We start from the raw sequence: 20,518 nt of genomic DNA on the forward strand, positions 1-20,518 counted from the left end.
GCCAGGGGTTTTCACTATAAAAGGTAGAGGATATGCCCATCCATCTAGTGGTGTGTCGCGAAAGCACTGTCTTCAAATGCATGTGTTTTCGAGAGCGTTTTCAAAACCCTGCGTTTTCCTTCGGGGAAAACATTGTCTCAGTGTGGATGGGAGGCCAAAACGGAGAGAAAACAATGCGTTTTAAAACGAAAATGCATTAGTGTGGACGTAGCCTAAGGGCCTGTTGGCTGAAAACCTGTGCCAGAGTTCTGACAGACAGGCCAATTATTTTAGAGCACACTGATGCAGTGTGCTGCAGTCTGTTCCTGTTCTGAAGGCTGAGGGAGTGGAACCAGCAGGTAATAGAGAAGGTCATGATGCTTTCCAGGAAGGCAAAGTAAAAAGTCATCATGATGGGTGTGCTGACTCCAAACGAGTTGAGTTTCCTAAGGAGGTATAGCCATTGGTGGCACCTCCCGAGAATCTCCTCTGTGATGGCAGAGAATTTCAGGAGGTTGTCAAAGATGGTTCCCAGGTATTTGTACTCCTCAACTCCACTGATGGTGGATGGATGGTGGTGGTGACTGAAGCAGCCAGATCCCTCTGCCTACTGGAGAAGGTCACCACCATCTCTCTCTGTTTGATTCTAATGTAAATGGAATGATTTGGCACATTACAGATTAATATCATATATTATTCAGTTGTACTTAAAACTATTGACTGCAGGTCATGAACTCATGAAAATATTTTTGAGGTCACGCAAAAGAGTGCTGAGGGGTTATTTTGCCCCTGTACAGCTGGACGTCGTTTTAAAGCCAGTCAAGTTACTCACCCCTGGCCTTGAGAAAGAAAGCAGGTACAAGACACTTCACTTTTGGTTTCACTTTTCAGATTTGCCAGCTACTATGTTTTGAATTGAATGAAATTAAATGAAATTCAGCATGTACAGTAGGCCGAAGCCTGATTTTGACTATCCTGACTGACTGAAAGAGCAGATCTTTCCATTTAAAAAAAAAAAAAAAAAGGGGGAAAAAAAAGAAAATTTATTTAGCAACTAAACAGTAAATTTGCAGTTTTTTACAATAATAAAATGAGATAAAATCTTTAATAAAACATACAAGCTCTAATATATCTGGTAAATTTGCAATGAAATTCACTTTAATTCAAAATACATGTACAAAAAAAGTTGCCAAAGTACATAATAGTAGTATACAGTTCACATGTTACATATAAATTTTCAAAAATTTAAATGTTTCTTTTTTTTTTCCAAACAACAAAACTAAAATGTATTGAAAAAGTAGGCTAATCATTTTCCTATCTGGAATAACAATAAAAAAATATGTCTGTCTGTATGCAATTTAAAAAAAACTCAAGTGGACGAATGTATCCTTACGTACTGCCAGTGTTACCATTTCTTTTGGTTCAAAAATATTTTTATCACTAACATTTGTAAATACAGCCACCATAACAACACATTTTAGATTAACTACCAAATATAAAGCACCCAGAGAGCTGCCCAGCCAGGCAAGATAAACTTTACTCGTCACAATGAGACTTCTTCCCTGTCTGTCAGTCCCTGCATCCTTATATTTCTCCAGTTGTCCCAAGTTCTCTCTGACTGTCTCCTTGGTGCATTTGGTAAATGGCTTTACTAGTCCCTAAGGACCCCAAAGCGCTTTACACATCCAGTCACCCACCCATTCAGAGGCGAGGCTGCCGGACACTGGCACCACCGGGCCCTCTGACCACCACCAGTAGGCAACGGGTCAAGTGTCTTGCCCAAGGACACGACTGTCGGAGCCGGGGCTCGAACCGGCAACCTTCCGATTACAAGGCAAACTCCCAACTCTTGAGCCACGCATTTAAACCGCTGTTCCACCCTGTCCTCGTCGCCTGTTGTCTTCGTCTCTGTTTATCAGTCATCGTAATTTTACCATCTCTGTGCAAGTCTGCAAATTTCTTTATTAAATCATAAAATTCATCAAGTCTCTCTGTGCCTGGGTCCTCATCACAAAACATGACATCACTGTTTTGTACACAATTTATTCCCCACACTTTCTCCAACGTTCCCCTCTTTCTTCTCTCCCTCTTTGGACTGACAATCATACACAAATAGATTGTATCCAATTAGATTACATAAAATTAAAATTACATTAATGTGAAAAAAAAATACTATCAAGATCACTTATAAAAAAGTCCTCTCTCAATCTAAAGGCAAATAACCAAACCACATGTACATCTAATAAAAGATATAGATATTGAAACACTGATCCAACATTATTTGGTCATCCCCTATGTAGCCGGTGTATCAGAGAAACTCAGGAGAGTTTTCTCCAAGCACGACATCCCAGTGCACTTCAGACGCAGCAACACACTCAGACAAAAACTGGTTCACCCGAAAGACAAAACCCCAAAACACAAACTTAACAATGTGGTGTATGCTGTACAGTGTAGTGAGGAATGCCCAGACCTCTACATTGGAGAGACCAAACAGCCACTTCACAAGCGCATGGCACAACATAGAAGCGCCACCTCCACGAGACAAGACTCAGCAGTCCGTCTGCATCTAAAGGACAAAGGTCACTCTTTCGAGGATGCAAACGTTCACATTTTGGACAGAGAAGAGAGATGGTTTGAAAGAGGAGTGAAAGAAGCCATCTATGTCCACTGTGAGCGACCATCTTTGAACAGAGGCGGTGGTTTACGACACCAACTGTCTGCCATCTATAATCCAGTTTTGAGATCCCTTCCCAGACGCCTTAAACGCTCACTCACATCCTGGGCCATCTGACCTCAGGAAATCACACGATAGGGTGGGGCTAGGTTTTACAATGAGCTCACACGAAACCCTGGCTGATTGTGACCCACACCCGTTTTCACACCTTGGCACACGTGATTAGGTAGAGGATCATCAGGGGGTCCTTTTGTCCCTCCTTGGAGGGATACTCCCATTGTATTTAAATCTGGGACTCTCCACCATTGGATCCTAGAACTGAAGAAGCTTCTCGGATGAGAGGTGAAACATCTTCAAGCAACTTAAAGAAGTCCAGACGCTTTTCTTTCCAAGCTCCTTAGACTACGGTAATCTAGATCAGATCTCTAACCCCCCCCCGAAAAAAGGCAGATTAGCTTGGATAAAATACTGAAAGTTGAGGCACACAACGATGTGCTCTTTTTGCAACATTTACTTCAAGGGTGTCTCTATATTCCAGCCGTGTATCTTGGTAAACTTGTAAACACACCCAAAGAGATCAGGAAATAACTCCAATACATCAATGTGAGGAAATTTCTTGCGCCTGTGAAAAAGGAAAGTTTTATTAATGAGCAGTAAGCTTCCAAATTTATCATAGTATCAGAAATATTTCTGATTTGTTCATGTAATTCCAAGAAATTAATATATACACATACAAAGATGTGTGTTCATGAATTAATCACTTTTAACTTAGTTTAACTTACTTATGCTCATTGAAATTGCGTACAAAGCGCAGTAATCCCAGTGTGGTTTCAGGGTACGGCTTCCTGCCATCCATCTCCTTAACCAGCTTTCGGGGAAACTGCAACAACAAAACATAGTGGTCATGAACTGGAACTTAGAAATACATGTTCTACCCATCATCTGTAAGTCACCTTTTCTTTCCACAGTTTGAAGGATCCATTAGCACATGCTTCTAGTGAAGCAATCAGCTTTTCATCGGCATTTCGACAGTTTTCCACCTCCTCTCTGTTGCCGGTCTCTCTCAAATATTCAAACTGCCTGGAAATAAAGTTGAAATTATGCTTTATAAGTATAACAGCAACAAAAAAACTAAGAGGAAAATGTTGAATAATAACAGGAGCAGCACAAAAGAGTCTTGCTTAGAAATACAAGTACAGAAGTGTAGGAAAAGAATTTAGTATTTGCTGCCAATGTTAACATGCCTGTCTGAGTACAAGACAGTTTGACCTTATTTTCCCAACATATGGATTAAGCCTAGCAACAGACTGAAAACTTTTTCCTCTTTGTCTTGGAAAATGATTGAAAACCCTTCACAGTTTAGGCTCTCATTAGCAAATCTATTCCTAATTTAATAAAGTGAAACTAGAAATCACAGATTATGTTACAGCATGACTTCCTTACTCTTTCGGAGTCCAGAAGAAGGGATGGTTTAAACATTCTTCTACTTTGGGTCTGTCCTTCGGTTCTTTGTTGATCATCCGCTCAATGAGATCCTTTGCCACCATATCTTGAACATGATCCAAACTGTACTTCCCATCATAAATGTTAGACTCACATTTAAAGGATATAAAGTCCAAGTCAGCAAATGGATGGTTCCCTCCAGAGAGGATATAATAGATCAGCATGCCTGCCACCTTAACAGTAACACATCAGTTTAGGTATTTTTACCAAGGCATCTTTCAGTCAATCAAGTTTTCATGGACCTGTATTACCTGGATGTCAGTGCTTGACTTGTATGATATCACAGATTCTTCTGCTAAAGTCTCTCGAGCCATCCAGCATCTGGTTCCTGCCCTGCGTGTACGTAGAGTTGTTTGGTCTTCGGGTAAGCGTCTGCTTATGCTGAAATCAGCTAATCTTGCCCTCCCAGTAACATCTGCAGGAGGAATGACATTCAAAACTCATGAAACCAAATCATTAATTTATATTTACCAGACATATGTTTTGTTTAGTTTTCCCCTGTATTTCAAACATGTCTTACCAATCAAAACGTTCTGGGGTTTGAGATCTCGGTGGAGAATTTTAGGATTTCCACAGTGAAGCACCTTTAGACTTTCAAGAACTTGTTTGACAAGTTTCTTTAACATCAGTGGGTCATGGTCATCATTCTTGATATATTCTTCCAGGGTGTATTCACAAAGTTGCAGACAAAGATATCCAAAGTTCTTGTCCTCTGCAGCATCAACATATCGTACGATATAAGGATGATCGAGTTCAGGAAGTCGTAGGATTCTTTCTTCGTTCTTCAGCACTTCATAGTTGCTTTTAGACATTCTCTTAATGGCAACTTCTGTGCCGTCCTCTCTCAGCCCCAAGAAGACTTCAGTACCATCACTTCCCTTTGCTATTCTGAATTCTGCATCATTCACATAAATAATGCTTCTGATTCTGGATATTTTACTGTCATCTGTGCCAGCAAGCATCTCCAGTTTGTCCTTCCACCTGTTGCTGATTGGAAGCCAGTTTTGTTTTTCTGACTTTTTATTGGTGTTGTAGTCAAAAGGCTTTCGATTTGAAGTTGATTCTAAAACAGGAACCTTTGCTGTTGGATCAGTTGCTGCAGTGGAAACTTTATCATTTAGGTCTTCTTGCTTTTCTGTCTTTTTCTTCTTCTTCTTCTTTTTCTTCTTCTTGCCTAAAGTTGAGACTGCGTTTCCCTTACATTCTGAGTTTGGTTTGGTTAGATATTCTTTCACATTTCTCACCACCTTTTTCAGCGCTTCAATAATTATCATTTCTACAGATGTGAGTATGTCCTCAGGCACTGAAGTTATCACTGATTTGAAAATATTAGCTACCTGTTCAACTGACAGAAGGTTTGCAAATATAGCGTACGTGTAGACCCTGATCTCAGTGGAGTGCTGCTCATTTACAAAAGGGGCAACTGTTCTGCATAAGTTCTCTAAAAAGTTGACGTGCCAGTCCTTTGTGCCTTTTGTTTTCTGTGTTATCACATACAGTGTTTGTAGCACTGATGCACAGATGTCAGGTCTCTCTTTTAAGCAAAGCACTTTCAGTACTTGTGGAACTGTAGCTGTAGTGTTTTCAACAAGGATGTTGGTGACACAGAGTTAAACCACAAATGAAGACCCTGGAGTTTAGTTGCAGCTTGTTTAACTGTCTTCATGAACATGTGGTGAAAACTGAAATGACAGAAAATAAACAACATCTCAACAGATAGAAGCATGTTTACATCAATAAAGTGCATTGCTCTCACTAAAACATTAATTTCAACAAAATATACATTAATATCCAAACCTATCTGTATAAACTGTCGTATAAAGAAACTTACAGCGTTCCAGCCTGATAATTCAGAGTGAATAGCATCTGATTACATTCCCATGCTGCCCTTACCATGTGCTTCTCAGCAATAAGGAACAAGAGCCAGTGTTGCCAATTCCTCAGTAAGGAAAATGACTATTTGCTGTCCTAAAACTTGCTAGAATTCGCTAAGTGACATCATCGCCTAATTTGTTTAATTGGTCATACCTATGCAATTGTAACAGACGCTGTAGGAGAGAGAAATAACATTGCGGAAGAGACATAAAGTGAGTAAAAAACGCCCTAAAACAATTTAGAATATATTTAGAAGTACAAATTAAATTTCTTTTAGCAATTATTGTTTTTTTAATGTCACAATTCTAACCCTCCAACTTTATCTGGGCTTGGGACCAGTGTTCTGACAAAACACCCTACCTATCAAGCTGTGCTACTTGTGGTTACTGTGCATGTGTACAACCCAAAACGGCCATGTTTCCGGTGTTAATAGTACACGACTATTATTTGATCCTACCCCGATCTCGTGCCGATCTTCTGGGTGCGAAAAAAAGTTTACTTCTTTATTACAGTTAATAATTGTTTTCCTTAAGCTGTTGTGAATTTGTTAACTTTTCAAGCTAACATGCGTTTTGTATTTTGTGCACAAATACTCCAATTTTAAGTCTCAATTGAAGTCATATTCCAAGTCTTGATTTAGTGGTTCTAAACTTCTGTAAACTTGCGTACAGCATAAACCTTCTCAATTAATTTTAGTCCTCCTGCAATTAGTAGACACCACGCTCCGTTGTTATGTCAAAGAAAGTAATATTGCACCACATACTTGTTCACTGAGTGATAATCGTTTTATTGTCCAGTAATATACTTATCACTTAGCACAGTACAAATAATACTTTTCAAACACTTTCTGATAAGACCTTTCTTAAAGTCTAATTAAAAAAAAAAAAAAAAAAAAAAAAAATCAGGAGACTAATTTGCCATGAAGTATTTTTGGAAAAACTGTACTATTATTTTTTTAATTATTCAAGAAATAACGTTTGATTAAAAGCAAATGGCCATGAATGTGTTTCGGGGAACACTGAGGACTACTGCATTGTTTGCTCTATGTTAGATGCTGACGCTGACCGCAGCATGATTGAAATGGTAAACAAACAAACAAAAAAACACGTAAGTCTTAGTATCATTACTTGCTAATCATGTTTAAAATGTTATCTAATAGTATTTACCAAAAAGAATATGAGCTATTTATTTCTCCTTTCCAGGTGCAGTGTGATTCTTGCCAAAGACGGGCACATTTTGAATGTGCAAAATATAAGGAGAGCAACCTAGAATATAAATGAAAAAAATGTGAGGAAAACATGTAACAAGTTCTAAAAAAAAAACAAAACACCTGTCTTTTCCCCTCTATTTCTCCTTGTATTCTGTGTTAACATTAGATGAATGTGTGCTGGAGGCATGTTTTGATAGTGTGATTTGGCCATTAGAAAGTCCTACCTACAGATATGTATGATGGAGGCATAAACCACATAAGGTAGCATATTCTGATACGGACTGATAGACAAGACTATAAATTCACGCTACGGTAGGATGTTTTGACAAAGTAGGACGTTTTGTCAGAACAGCGGCAAAAGTGACCCAAAATAGGCAGTCTGACAGTTACTTTGTGTGTGTATCTTTTTAAGTAGTTTTATATGGGCTCAAATTGTGGTCATAAATATTTTGTATAGTAAATCAGTTTTGTACTTGTAAATCAGGATTTGTATGTGTAAAAGAATTTGTAAAGTAAACAGTAAAACAGTAAAAGTAGAACATTTTTAACCATTAACAAACAAAATGGACGTAGCCCTGACCGTGAGTCCGTGAGGACTACCTGCCTGTGAGCGCTTTGGCACGGGCGAGGTGCCCACGGCAGCACCCGCTGCTTGTTGAGAGCGATATGTCGTCATAACTCTCTATTAACACCAGAAAAAGTCGCCATATTTGTCGGTTCTTTAAGTAATGATGTCTCAAAACAGAATGAGACCAGAGAAATGCTGTTGCGATTTAGAGACGTTACTCCCCCTTCACATTTCCTGTTGAAGGTTTGTTGTAAGTTTTTTTTTTTATGAAAACGCAAATATGTGTAAGATTATACACTAAACATATACGCACTTGTAAAAATATCCGGCTTAATATGACTGAATAAGAATCCTAACTTTAAATCTCAGGAGGATGCGCAACGGGAGGATGCCAAGAACACTAAAGGCGATAAAACTTCGACAACACGTGCACTTTGTTCAGACTTATCCTCGTCTTAAGTAAACTTGAAATCCTGTGACGGTGAGTAAAAACAGGTCTACAACGTGTGCAGTTTTTACGCGAACATAGGGATTATTTTGCAAAACTTACCGTGCAAAAGGTGATGAATTTAACGGATTATCTAAACTCACTACTTGCCTCCGCTCCTCCTCACAGTGGAAAGATACTATAACTTCTTCTTCTTCTTTGTGTTTAACGGCGGTTGGCAACCAACGTAAAGGAGCATTACCGCCTCCTACTGTTCCGGAGTATGGCAGCCATTGACTGTATAAAACAGTCATTGGGTCAGACAGTGAGTTTACAATTTGTATCCAAAAACCAAACCAAACCAAACAAACAAACCAAAAAAACCCCCCCCAACCCTACACTCTTTCATAAACACCTATATCCTTCAGAAACCCCACCAGTTCCCTCACCTGTGCCCTACTACCCTCCAACACACTCTTCAGATTAAATTCCCCAATTCCCCGCTCCTTCAATCTATTCTGCAGAACTTTCCTCTCCACATCATAACCCTTGCACCGCAGTATTATATGCTCTACCGTCTCCTCCTCCTGCTGGCACACTCCACAAAGCCCCGTCTCATGTTCTCCTATCATCTGTAGTGTTTTATTTAATGAAACAGGAACTCCAGCAACACTTGAGGGAAGATGAACAACTTTAATAATTGACCAACGCGTTTCGGCTTGTGGCCTTCATCAGGGTCATAGTAAAACATTGTAAAAAATTGCTTAAATGCCTACCTTTAAGCAATTTTTTACAATGTTTTACTATGACCCTGATGAAGGCCACAAGCCGAAACGCGTTGGTCAATTATTAAAGTTGTTCATCTTCCCTCAAGTGTTGCTGGAGTTCCTGCTTTGTGAATTCTTTCATCCTCTCCATGCACCTTGGAAGCAGGTGAAGTTGTGCCAGAAAATTTTTGCTGTGTTTTATTTAATGCACAATGTCCCAGTCTAAGCCTGGTAATGACCACCTCTTCTCTCCTATTACCCCTATACAACCTACACTCTGCCACCTCCTTCTTAAGATGTTACAATTGCCTGCCCTTACTCCCTGAATACCACCGCTTCTGCCACTCCTGAACAACCTGCCTCCAAACAATACCTTTTGCTTCAGATCCGCTGCTTTTAATTTCCATCTCAGTCCTATTTTTAGTCAATGCTCTTTTTGCTAGCCTATCCACCTTTTCATTTCCACTGATTCCTACATGAGCTGGCACCCAAAGAAAGTGAATATTGCCACCACAACACCTTATTCTGCTTATAGTCTCCAGAATAGCATACAGCATGCCCTGCCTTGTCTTCGAACAAAATGATTGTAGACTCGTAAGAACAGCTGCCGAGTCAGAACACACTACCACCTGCCTGATTTTTGAACACTCTACCCATTTCAACGCTACCAAAATTGCTACCATTTCAACCGTGTATACTGCCAGTCCATTTGAAGTGCGTCTGTTTATAAAGATACTACAACATTCGGCTTGTCTACATTCAAAGGAACTACTTCCTCTTCCGCCTTTCGTAGTCATGTGCGAAATACGGCTGTATAAATGTCTCGCAGCCCCTTGGCTTGCGCACTCACAACAATGGCTGATTGTGCAGACGTATTTTACCTCCACAAACAGCTGAGACGTGGTTTGCGATACATGTGGTAAAAAAGTGAGGTGTTGTGGCCATACTTGCCTTGCTAATTTAACCTCTGTAACTTTGCTCTACGAGGAAAGAAATCAGATTTCGAAGACTTTTATTTTATTTTATTTTTTTATTATCAGGTTCGAAGTGGTGAAGGCTGCCTTTCCTTCTCCGCACTGTGGAGAAGGAAAGGCAGCAGTAAAGCTCTTTTCCTGAGTAACTCTGATCAGCTAATGTTATGGCTGACATGAAGATACTTATCTCCACAACAAAACGCAGCCCTCAACACCCATGATCATTGGGTGTGACCACAGAGTTGAAAATATTCCGAGGAGGGCTCAAAGCGCACACTTTTACATGGGTGATTTTTATAAAGAAAGCAAAAAGATTATTTTACGGTGAAGTTTTAAGATAACTGATGGCGGATTGTCAGAAAATTTACTTACATTTTCTAAGATGCAGGGGCGGATCTAGAAGGGTGGCATGGGGTGGTAAGTGCCACCCTAAAATGATCCCCTGCCACCCCAAGTGCCACCCCAGTTTTGCATATGACAGTGTTGTTTATTAAAATAAGATAGCATTAACAGTTTGAGCGTAGTTACAGTCAACAGTGAATATAAATGCTAAAACTGAATATATTGCATAGTGCCCCCCCCCCCCCCCAATCATTAACAAATGGTTCAGCCCATAGCCGAACCGGCTGTTTTTTTTGTTTTCAGTAGCAACTGATGCTTATGATTGTGCTAGAGCACATTTTGAACAACACCATGGGAATTTCGCTTTTTACACAGGTGGTTGGATGTTAACCCTCCGTGGTTCACAGACACGCTACACCTCCAAATCACATGACTGATGTAAGCTGACATAGCAACAAGCTGCAGCCACGCTGACTCTCTATTTCAGCCCACATTGAAAGTTTGGACTTCAAAGTTTTTACATTTTAATTACAGGCCAGTAAATCCAGAGTTATGATAATATATATAAGCCACGCTTTTTTCTAAATACTGTCGTCACGTTTTTGTGTGTGTGTGTGTTTTAAGCGTTTTCTAAGGACAGCGCGAAAACAGTAAAGAAAGGGGAAAAAAGCCACCTCTTTCCTATCAGTGGAAAAATGTCGACCAATTAAAAGAAAAAGTCAACACGTGGGATTTAGTTGTTTAGGAAGAGGGAAAAGTTTTGGGAGTGACGGTAACGGCAGCGAGACAGAGCGAACGACTGAGAGGGAGAGAGAGAGAGAGAGAGAGAATTTAGATGTGGGAGATTTCTGGCGTTTAGTGTGGAGTGTATACTTAGTGTGTTATGTTGTCTTGTGTAGTTGTTCTGTTGTGTAGTCGTTGTTTTGTTTTGTGTGTGTCACTGAGGGCACTAATGAATGTCACAAAGGCACATTTGCAACGTAAACACTGTCACTAAGTAGAAAACCAGCGGAATGATACACCTCCTGTTGTCAGGCCTGCAGGTTTATCCCTGTGCTGTTCTGTCTTTTGGTGGACAAACTTATTTTTTACTGGCACATACAATTTGTGGGGCATCTTATTGCGACACCTGATTGTTCTCTCATTTTAGTTTTAGTAATATTTTTAAATGGTTGTACAAAATGAAAAAAAAAAAAAAAAAACGGCAGGTGTATTGGCTGCATTTTTAGATAAATAGTTGTATATGTTTCCAAAATGTACATTTTATATTTGCATTTCAAGTTATAAAAATTTACATGTCTGTGGTTTTGGGGGTTTTTTTAGTAAAAAAATACTGCTAGGATTTTAAGTTCTTTGTGTGATTTCAGATCAGTAATACTAATGCAGTATGTCAGTGAAAAAAACAACTAAATTCAGTTTAGCTGAAAAGATACCAAACAAGGCAAGGGGGAAAAATAAAATGAAACAATTTGACGGTGAAATACAAACGTAAACTCAAAAGGAGTCAAAAATGTCCGGTTGTATTTCAGACCTCAGTGAGTGAATCCAACAAATCATGAAAAATTAGGTTTACATTTTTGTTCATGACAATGCAGATTTCTGACATTTTGTGTAATTTAAGCATGTAACAATGTGATTGTTTTCTAACAAAAAACAGTGTGAAACTTAAGTTAGACTTGTGTTTGTAAATGAACCGCCCCGTGTTGTGTAGCTTTCTGGATTTTATACTTATTGGGCTACATATTTATTTATTATACAGGCTATACAGTACATAAGATCAAAACTCACATGTTTTATGTAACTAAAGTGTGTAATTATGTGGGCTACAGACAATAATTAAGTTATAGACTTTATTTATATGAAAAACATGTATACGTACTGCATTTGAATTATTTTAACCATATGTAACCACCTGCATGAAAAAAAGGCTTTGATTTTGCCACCCCATTTGATTTCTTTGCCACCCTCATGCCACCCTAAGAAAATTTCTCTAGATCCGCCCCTGCTAAGATGTGTATCTGTTGTTCTGATTAGGCCTTCAGTCTACTTCAGAGGAAACTGAATTCTGTGGCGCCTCATGACAGTTATCCCCTGTGTCGGGAGCGCGCACTGGGCGCGTTTGTCCAAATAATGAACAAACAGTATCCCTCGTTCTAGATTTTTAGTTCAGAAACACTTCTTATGGTGACTTAGTACTCCTGAAATTTCGAGAAGCAGTTTTGCCAGCCTTCACCATCTATTTATCTTATTTTGTCCCAAAAGGACAGTATTGATAACAATAAAGGTACACAAAGGCTAAATGCAGATGTCATGTAAATGTGCAGTACAGTTAAGGCCCTAGAATGTGCCATGCTGTTTAAAGTCGTTTGTTGGAGGATACAAAAGAGCACATCTTCAAAGTTAAGGACGTAAACTTCATACATGATTGAGGTTTAACAGCACAGGACACACTTCCATACTTCTTCCTTTGTTTTTGTAAAGTCATTGTTGTTTATGTCAAGGCTCTGTTCATGGTACCACCTTTTACATGTGTCACATTGTATCTATTAAAAAACAAAGGACAAACCCAAAACAACAGTTATACTCAAACACTGATGCACAATTTTCCAAACTTCAAGTAGTGTTCAACTCACCTGATTTGTCATTGAAAGTCCTGATCCTGGTGGCTCTGGAAACAAACACATGGCACAGTTGTTGTTCATAAATAATATCGTTCCAAATTGTAGATATCGTAGATAAATATCTAAATGTCTGATAGGGCACGTCATTTTTTGAAACTGGTGTAACTATGTTGCCATTATCTATTGAGTTTCATTCTGTTAATACAAGACCCCTTGAAGTAAAATTTATCATTCACTTCTGTAGAACTTCATTTTTGGTTTGCAGGATGAAATTTGACCCACCAACACCTTTTCCAAATTGCTATTGTGTACTGCCGTTAAACCCTGTCAGTCACTCAGACAATATACATAATATACATAAAAGTCACTTATTAATAAATAGCTGAAAAAGAACATGTGCAAGAAGGGTGTAGCTGTTGCAGTAAACAGTGTGTTAAGTGGATGAGTTGTACAGGGAGATGGCCACAGGCAGGAAAGATTTCCTGTGTCGTTCAGTGGTGCTTTTCGGTAATCTCAGTCTTTCACTGAACGTGCTCCTGTGACTAACCAGCATGTCATGGAGTGGGTGGGAGGTGTTATCCAACATTGTCTTTATCTTGGACAGCATCCGCCTCTCCGACACCACCTTGAGGGAGTCCAGCTCCATCCCCACAACATTACTGGCCTTACAAATCAGTTTATCGAGTCTGTTGGCATCTGCGACCCTAAGCCTGCTCCCCCAGCATGTAACAGCATAGAGGATCGCACTGGCCACAACAGACTCGTAGAAAATCCTGAGCATTTTCTGGCAGATGTTGAAGGACCTCAGTCGCCTCAAAAAATAGAGACGACTCTGGCCCTTCCTGTAAAGTGCAGTGGTGTTTTTAGCCCAGTCCAGTTTATTGTCAATGTGTACTCCAAGGTATTTATAGTCCTCCACAATGTCAACACTGACACCCTGGATTGAAACAGGGGTCAAGTGTTTCCTGGTCTTCCTGAAGTCCACTATCAATTCCTTGGTCTTTGCCACGTTGAGCTGCAGATGATTCTGCTCACACCACGTGACAAAGGACTCAATCACAGCCCGGTACTCTGTTTCATCATCCCTGCTGATACATCCAACCACCGCGGAGTCATCAGAAAACTTCTGAAGATGGCAGGTCTCTGTGCAGTGGCTGAAGTCTGTGGTGTAGAGGATGAAGAGGAAGGGGGAGAGGACAGTCCCCTGTGGTGCCCCTGTGTTGCTGATTACCTTGTCAGACACACACTGTGGGAGACGTACATATTGTGGTCTTCCTGTCAGGTAATCAACAATCCAGGACACCAGAGAAGCATCCACCTGCATCGCTGTTAACTTATTACCCAGGAGGGTCGGCCTGATGGTGTTGAAAGCACTGGAAAAGTAAAAAAACATGACCCTCACAGTGCTCGCCGGCTGGTCCAGATGGGTGTAGACACGATTTAGCAGGTAGATGATGGCGTCCTCTATTCTGAGACGAGGCTGATAAGTAAATTGAAGGGGATCCAGATGTGGTCTGACAATGGGTCACAGCTGGTCCAGGATGAGCCTTTCCAGGGTCTTCGTGATGTGGGAGGTCAGTGCCACGGGCCTGTAATCCTGGGGGCCACTGGGATGTGTGGTCCAGCAGACGGTGTCAGGAATCTCACAGGAGGCAACAGCGCCATGTGAAGAGAGAGGCTGGCACAGTGGTGTGGCTCTGGATTCCAGGCTGACTACAGGTGAGGTTGTGGGGGTGTGAGCAGACGCTGTGGTGTCGAATCTGTTGAAAAACAGATTCAACTCGTTAGCTCTATTCTCTCCCCCTCAGCTCCCCTGCTGTTGGTTGGCCTGAATCCAGTGATGGTCTTCATGCCCCTCCACACCTCTCTCATGCTGTTCTGCTGGAGTTTCCACTCCAGCTTCCTCCTGTAATTGTCCTTAGCCTCTCTGATCTTGTCCTTTAGTAACATCTGGACCTTCCTCACCTCCTCTTTATTGCCCCCTCTGAAAGCCCTCTTCTTCTTGTTGAGGAGGGCTTTGATGTCCTTAGTCACCCACGGCTTGTTATTTGGGTAACAATGAACAGTCTGAGCCCGAACAATGGAGTCGGTGCAGAAAGTTATACACTCAGTAAGCCCATTGATGTCCTCGGCGTGAGGCTCACAGAGTGTTTCCCAGTCAGTCACCTCGAAACAGCCCTGTAGTTCCGCTAAGGCCTCCTCTGACCACCTCCTAATGCTCCTCGTGGTCACAGGTTCCCTCCTCACAATTGGCACATAGCGTGGGGTGAGGTGAATCAGGTTATGATCTGACCTACCAAGTGGGGGGAGGGAGGAGGAGCTGTATACATCCTTGACATTAGCATACAGTAGGGCTAGAATTTTTTCTCCCCTGGTCGGACAGTTCACATATTGTCTGAATGTTGGTAGTGTATTGTCCAGTGATACATGGTTGAAGTCACCCGAGATCACAATAAAGGCACTCAGGTGCTGAGTCTGTAACCGTGCAATGGCAGAGTGGATAGTGTCACATGCAGCTGTGGGGTTAGCAGAGGGAGGAAAATAAACAGCCACCAAGATGACATGAGAGGATTCCCTGGGTAAATAATACGGCCTGAGTCCTACAGCACATAGTTCAATGTCCGGGCAACAAATCCTTTCTTTGATTGTTATGTTGGCAGGGTTACACCACCGGTTGTTAACTAAAACGGCAAGCCCACCTCCTTTCCGCTTACCGCTAGCGATGCTGTCCCTGTCCGCCCGAACAGTGTGGAAGCCTTCCACGGAAGCATTCTCATCGGGAATGTCCTGGTGCATCCATGATTCCGTGAAACACATCAGGCTACACTCTCGGTATTCCCTCTGACTCCGTACCAGTGCTGAGAGCTTGTCGATTTTATTCAATAACGATCGCACATTTCCCATTACGATAGACGGCAGACACGGTTTATACCTCCTCCTCGCTTCGAGCCTCCGCTGTCTCACCGTCTCCTTCTTTCTTCTCTTCTGTCCTTGACCTCTGCATCCCCTATGTGTTTTTCTCCAAATTTCAGCTGGTACTTCTGCGGGTTTGGCCAGCAAGCCGGCCGACATCAGGGCGATCAGCTGATCTCTGGAGTAAACAGTCCATGCATGTAGGAGATGTCCCGTTCCTTGATAAAAGTAATAGTTCTACGGCCACCAGAAGAACAAAAACTCTCTTAATCCACATGATTGAGTGAAAGATAATAAACGTAATCATTGTAACTAACAATATTTTCAACTGAATATTCTCCTTTTGGATCTAAAGTAATACCTTAGTTTTCTGGAGCAGTACAGTTTATTCTTCAATCAGTGCCATTAATGATGAATGTTATCTCACTGTAAAACAATGCACTATGCAGTGCTGTAGTTTTGTACACCTTTGTCTTATGTCAGTTCATCTGCCTGTTTAAGGATTTTGTCTCTCATTCATCTGCATAACAACCTGATGCTTGCAGTATCACCACAGCCATTGATTTTTTTTCATCTGCCATTTCTTTTTTTGAATTTCACCATAGGAATAGCTGAAAATACTTCCAATACTGCCCTTGCGATCTACAGACAAATACTCAAGATTAAAATTGTGAAATTATGGACTCTCTCATCAAAGAACAAAGACCAAGGAATTGATTGTGCACTTTAGGAGCAGTAGGAAACCTGTGACCCCTGTTTCAATACAGGACTATAAATACCTCGGAGTTAGAGCTGGGCGATATAAGATTTTTTTCATATCACGATATGTTTTTTTCATTTCAGGCGATAACGATATATATCACGATATAAGCCAAATAACTATATTTGTAAGATTTAAATGTGCCGTTGCTCACAAGTAAAATGTGAAATAATCAGCAGCTTGTTTTGATTTAAATATTTATTTCCCATAATAAGTTCAACAGGGTAGATGTACTTAAGGAACATGAGACTTTTTCAGATAAATAAAGGCAAATATTGCAAACTACACAAAAGGCAGCCGCTAAAGTGTTTAAGTTTCAAAATAGAACAAACAAAACAGACTACTAAATTGTCGATTCCACTTAAAAACAAAATATTAATTCTAAAAATAAATCTTAGTTTGTTTTACAGAAGAACAGACAAAATTGACTAACTTTTGTCAATATCAAATAAACTGAGAACTAAAAGGAAATTCTCAATCTCTCCTTGTTGTATAGCTTAGCTTTTCAAACAGTTTTAACAGTTACTTTAGTCTGACAAAAGCCGAATGGCGAATTAGCGCTTCCAGTCAGAGATTGAGCATGCACCGGTTTATTGTATTTCCAGACTTGCTTTCGGCACAATTTACAGTGCGCGCTACTCTGTTTTTTGTCAGACTTGAAATAGCCGAAATACCTTCACACTACGGAACTTCTATGGCTCTTCCGTTCGACAATCTCTCCGGCACTGGAACCATCATCTGTTTTCTCTTCGGTAACCTTCGGTCACGCTCTCGGTTGATTTTTCTCTAGTCGGCACACTCATTTCCTCCATTACCCGGGCGGCACGGCGGCTGGCTGCTTCCCAAACAAATACACATGTGCGGCTTGGCACTTGTGCTGTATGTAACAAGTCATGTGACGTGACGCTGCGGCTGTGATTGGTTCGGCTCTGCGCTACTTAATTTGGATTGGCTGTTCTTTTTTTTAAGAGGACAAGAGAGATGAGGCCTATCGCAATAGTTAAATTTTTCTATCGAGAAAAGGTTATTTCGCAATACATATCGTTATCGTTCTATCGCCCAGCTCTAGGTCAAGTGCCATAGCCTAAAGCAGGGGTCTCAAATTCAAATGAGCCACGGGCCACTTCTGGCACCATCATCTCATTGAAGGGCCACTTTAGTGTCCAAGTAGTACAAAAAAACAAACACAAAAACACCCATTAATATTTCCTAAAATGTAGTGTTTTGTTTGTTCCATTTAATTCAAAATATTGTGTAACAAGACAAAATTGCAAACATGAACGCAATTTTTTTTCCCACTCTTAACTATCTGAATTCTGTACATTAAGTGAATTAAATAAGAATAGACAATCTGACTATTTTACAGAATAGAAAATATAAACATATTTAAAATTAAAGGAATTTGAAATGTACATTGTGCCGGTGGGTTTAGAGTGTCTGGAAGAGAGTCCTGTCTCAAGTCACTTATGGATGATGTTGCCAGGATGGGACGGGTCCTTCAGTATCTGCGCTGCTCTAGTCCGGCATCTCCTGGTGTAGGTGTCCTGAAGCGGGGGAGAGCAATCCTGCAGCAGCGTGAGGATGCAGTGTGAACACTGTCTCCAGGTGGAAAACAGAAGGAGCGATACACCTCCTGCTGTCAGGCCTGCAGGGTTTCTCCCTGTGATGTTCTTCTCTGTCTTGTGGTAGACAGTTTTTGTTCTTTTCTTTTTTCTTTTTTTTTACTGGCAGAAAAAATTTGTGGGGCGTCTTATTGTGACCAATGATTGTTCTCTCACTTTAATTAAGCAGTATTTTTAAATGGCTTTACAAAAAGACCAACGCCGGTGCATTGGCTGCATTTTTAGATGAATAGTTGCATATAATTTTATTATTTACAAAATGTTTACATTATTTTTTTTTTTTTACAAATTTACAATTTATATTTGCATTTCAAGTTATGAAAAATAATTTACTAAACATGTCTGTGGTTTTTACAGTAAAAAGAAAACATAAATATTACTAGGATTTAGTTAGACTTAAGTTTGCCCAATGTTGTGTAGCTTTCTGGATTTTATACTTATTGGGTACATATTTATTTATTATACAGTACATAAAATAAAAATTAAATTTTTTTAATGTAACTGAAATATTTAATTGTGGGCTATAGAAAATAATTAAGTTATAGACCATATTTATATGAAACATGTGTATACTTACTGCATATTAACCATATGTAACACCTGCATATGTGTTTTTAAAAAGACTACCAGATTCTGCCTCCCCATTTGATTTCCACGCCACCCTAGGAAAATTTCTCTAGATCCGCCCCTGGACCTGTCCTGGACCAGCAAAAACCAAATCAGTGACAAAAAGAGCTCAGCAGCGACTGCATTTCAAGAGGCGACTGAAGAAGGTGCACATCCCCAAACCCATCTTTAACACCTTCTACAGAGGTACCATACAGAGCATCCTAACCCGCTATTTACACCTCACGCCGCACTGGGAAAGCCACAAGCATCATAGCTGACCCGCATCACCTTTTCCACCAACTGCTTACCACCCCTCAATCCAGAAGACGACTCTGCGTCATCAGGAGCAGGTCGGCAAGATTGTGCAATGGGATTTTCCCCCAAACCAGTCCGGCTCCTGAACACCATGCTGCGCTCCTCCACACTGAACTCTCTTCTCCACACACTTCTTGGACTACATAACACTCTCCTTTCACAACCAATTCTTGCACTACCCTGTATTGTACTGATCGACTCTGTCTATTGTATTTATTCTGTGTACTATTGTATTTATTTATTCTCATTGATTTCAATTCTTACTCTCTCTGTATTCAAGTACAATACTGTTGTACTTACTCTTAGATGATCTTATTTCTGAATAGTTGTAAGTATGTATGTATATTTGAATTTTCCCATTTTATTTTTACAGTTTGCACCTTTGATCCAGGACGATGATATTTCGTTGCACTGTATACTTGAGTGCATGTTGTTGGGTTGACAATAAAACTCTGCTTACCTTGAATTAAACTTGTGCATTAGCCAATGAGGCAACGAGCCTCTACAGGCCTCAGACAGCATGTTAAATGTTAACGTTCATGACAGTTTAATTAGAAAAAGACCAAACAAGTATGGCTTGTTTGGAAGGGCCAGACCTCAACCTGACTGAAGTGCTGTGTATAAAGGAATGCTTGCAAATGTCAATGAATTGAAGGTATTGCTGCTAATCTGGAATTCTTGGCTGAACAACCGTGAGGATCACCAGCCCGAGGAAAACACAAAATACACATGACTCCGTAACAAAGACAATTCATTCTTGAATGAAGACATTGATCAGACACATTTAAAATGCAGCCAATTGTGTTTATTATTAAATTGTTGAGGAAATAGAAGGGTGGGAGGGTGGGTGTAAAGTAGAGGGTAAAAGAAAGGGATAGAAAGGAGGAAAGAGATAGAGGAGAGAAAACCCCAACAATCCCCTCTGAGCAAGCACTAGGCGACAGTGGATAGGAAAAACTCCCTTTAAAGGAAGAAACCTATGACAGAACCAGGCTCTAGAGGGGGCAGTCAACTGTCAGGACTGGTTGGGGGGTGAGGGTGAAAAGAGAGGGAGAGGGGGGAGGGAGATGGGACAGGTGTTAGGAGTTCAAGGGAGCTAGGGGAGGGAGAGGTGTCAAGGTGTCAGGAGAGAGGGAGAGGGCAGGAGAGGAGAGGTCAAAATTACGATGGAACAGAGGTGGAGGAAGACGAGGTGACATCAGCAGTGGAAAAAGTAGAAAGAGTAGAAAAAGCAGGAGTGTCCTTCCTCCAGAAGAAGCGGAAGCGTTTCTTCTTCTTTTCCAGGAGCTTTTCCACGAGAACCTTTTTCTCTAGGATCAGCGTTCTCAGCTGATCGATTGTTTCGCTATTCTCCTTCTC

The 20,518-nt window shown here is 40.6% G+C and overlaps 1 protein-coding gene across 1 annotated transcript; it reads right to left on the bottom strand.

The window, feature by feature from the left end:
- Positions 1–1,122: 1,122 nt before the first annotated feature.
- LOC146391388 (serine/threonine-protein kinase/endoribonuclease IRE1-like) lies at positions 1,123–5,536 on the bottom strand. The gene is made up of 6 exons (XM_084924338.1): positions 4,677–5,536; positions 4,408–4,571; positions 4,097–4,329; positions 3,607–3,733; positions 3,436–3,533; positions 1,123–3,275 (listed from the first exon to the last, which is right to left on the bottom strand). Exons 1-6 carry the CDS (start codon positions 5,428–5,430, stop codon positions 3,164–3,166), a joined length of 1,488 nt encoding a protein of 495 aa, XP_084780464.1. The 5' UTR covers positions 5,431–5,536; the 3' UTR covers positions 1,123–3,163.
- Between the last annotated feature and the right edge of the window lie 14,982 nt (positions 5,537–20,518).

This window comes from Perissodus microlepis, chromosome 3 (genome assembly GCF_051167445.1).
Source record: "Perissodus microlepis isolate ML-2025 ecotype Zambia chromosome 3, ASM5116744v1, whole genome shotgun sequence".
Taxonomy (NCBI): Eukaryota; Metazoa; Chordata; class Actinopteri; order Cichliformes; family Cichlidae; genus Perissodus; species Perissodus microlepis.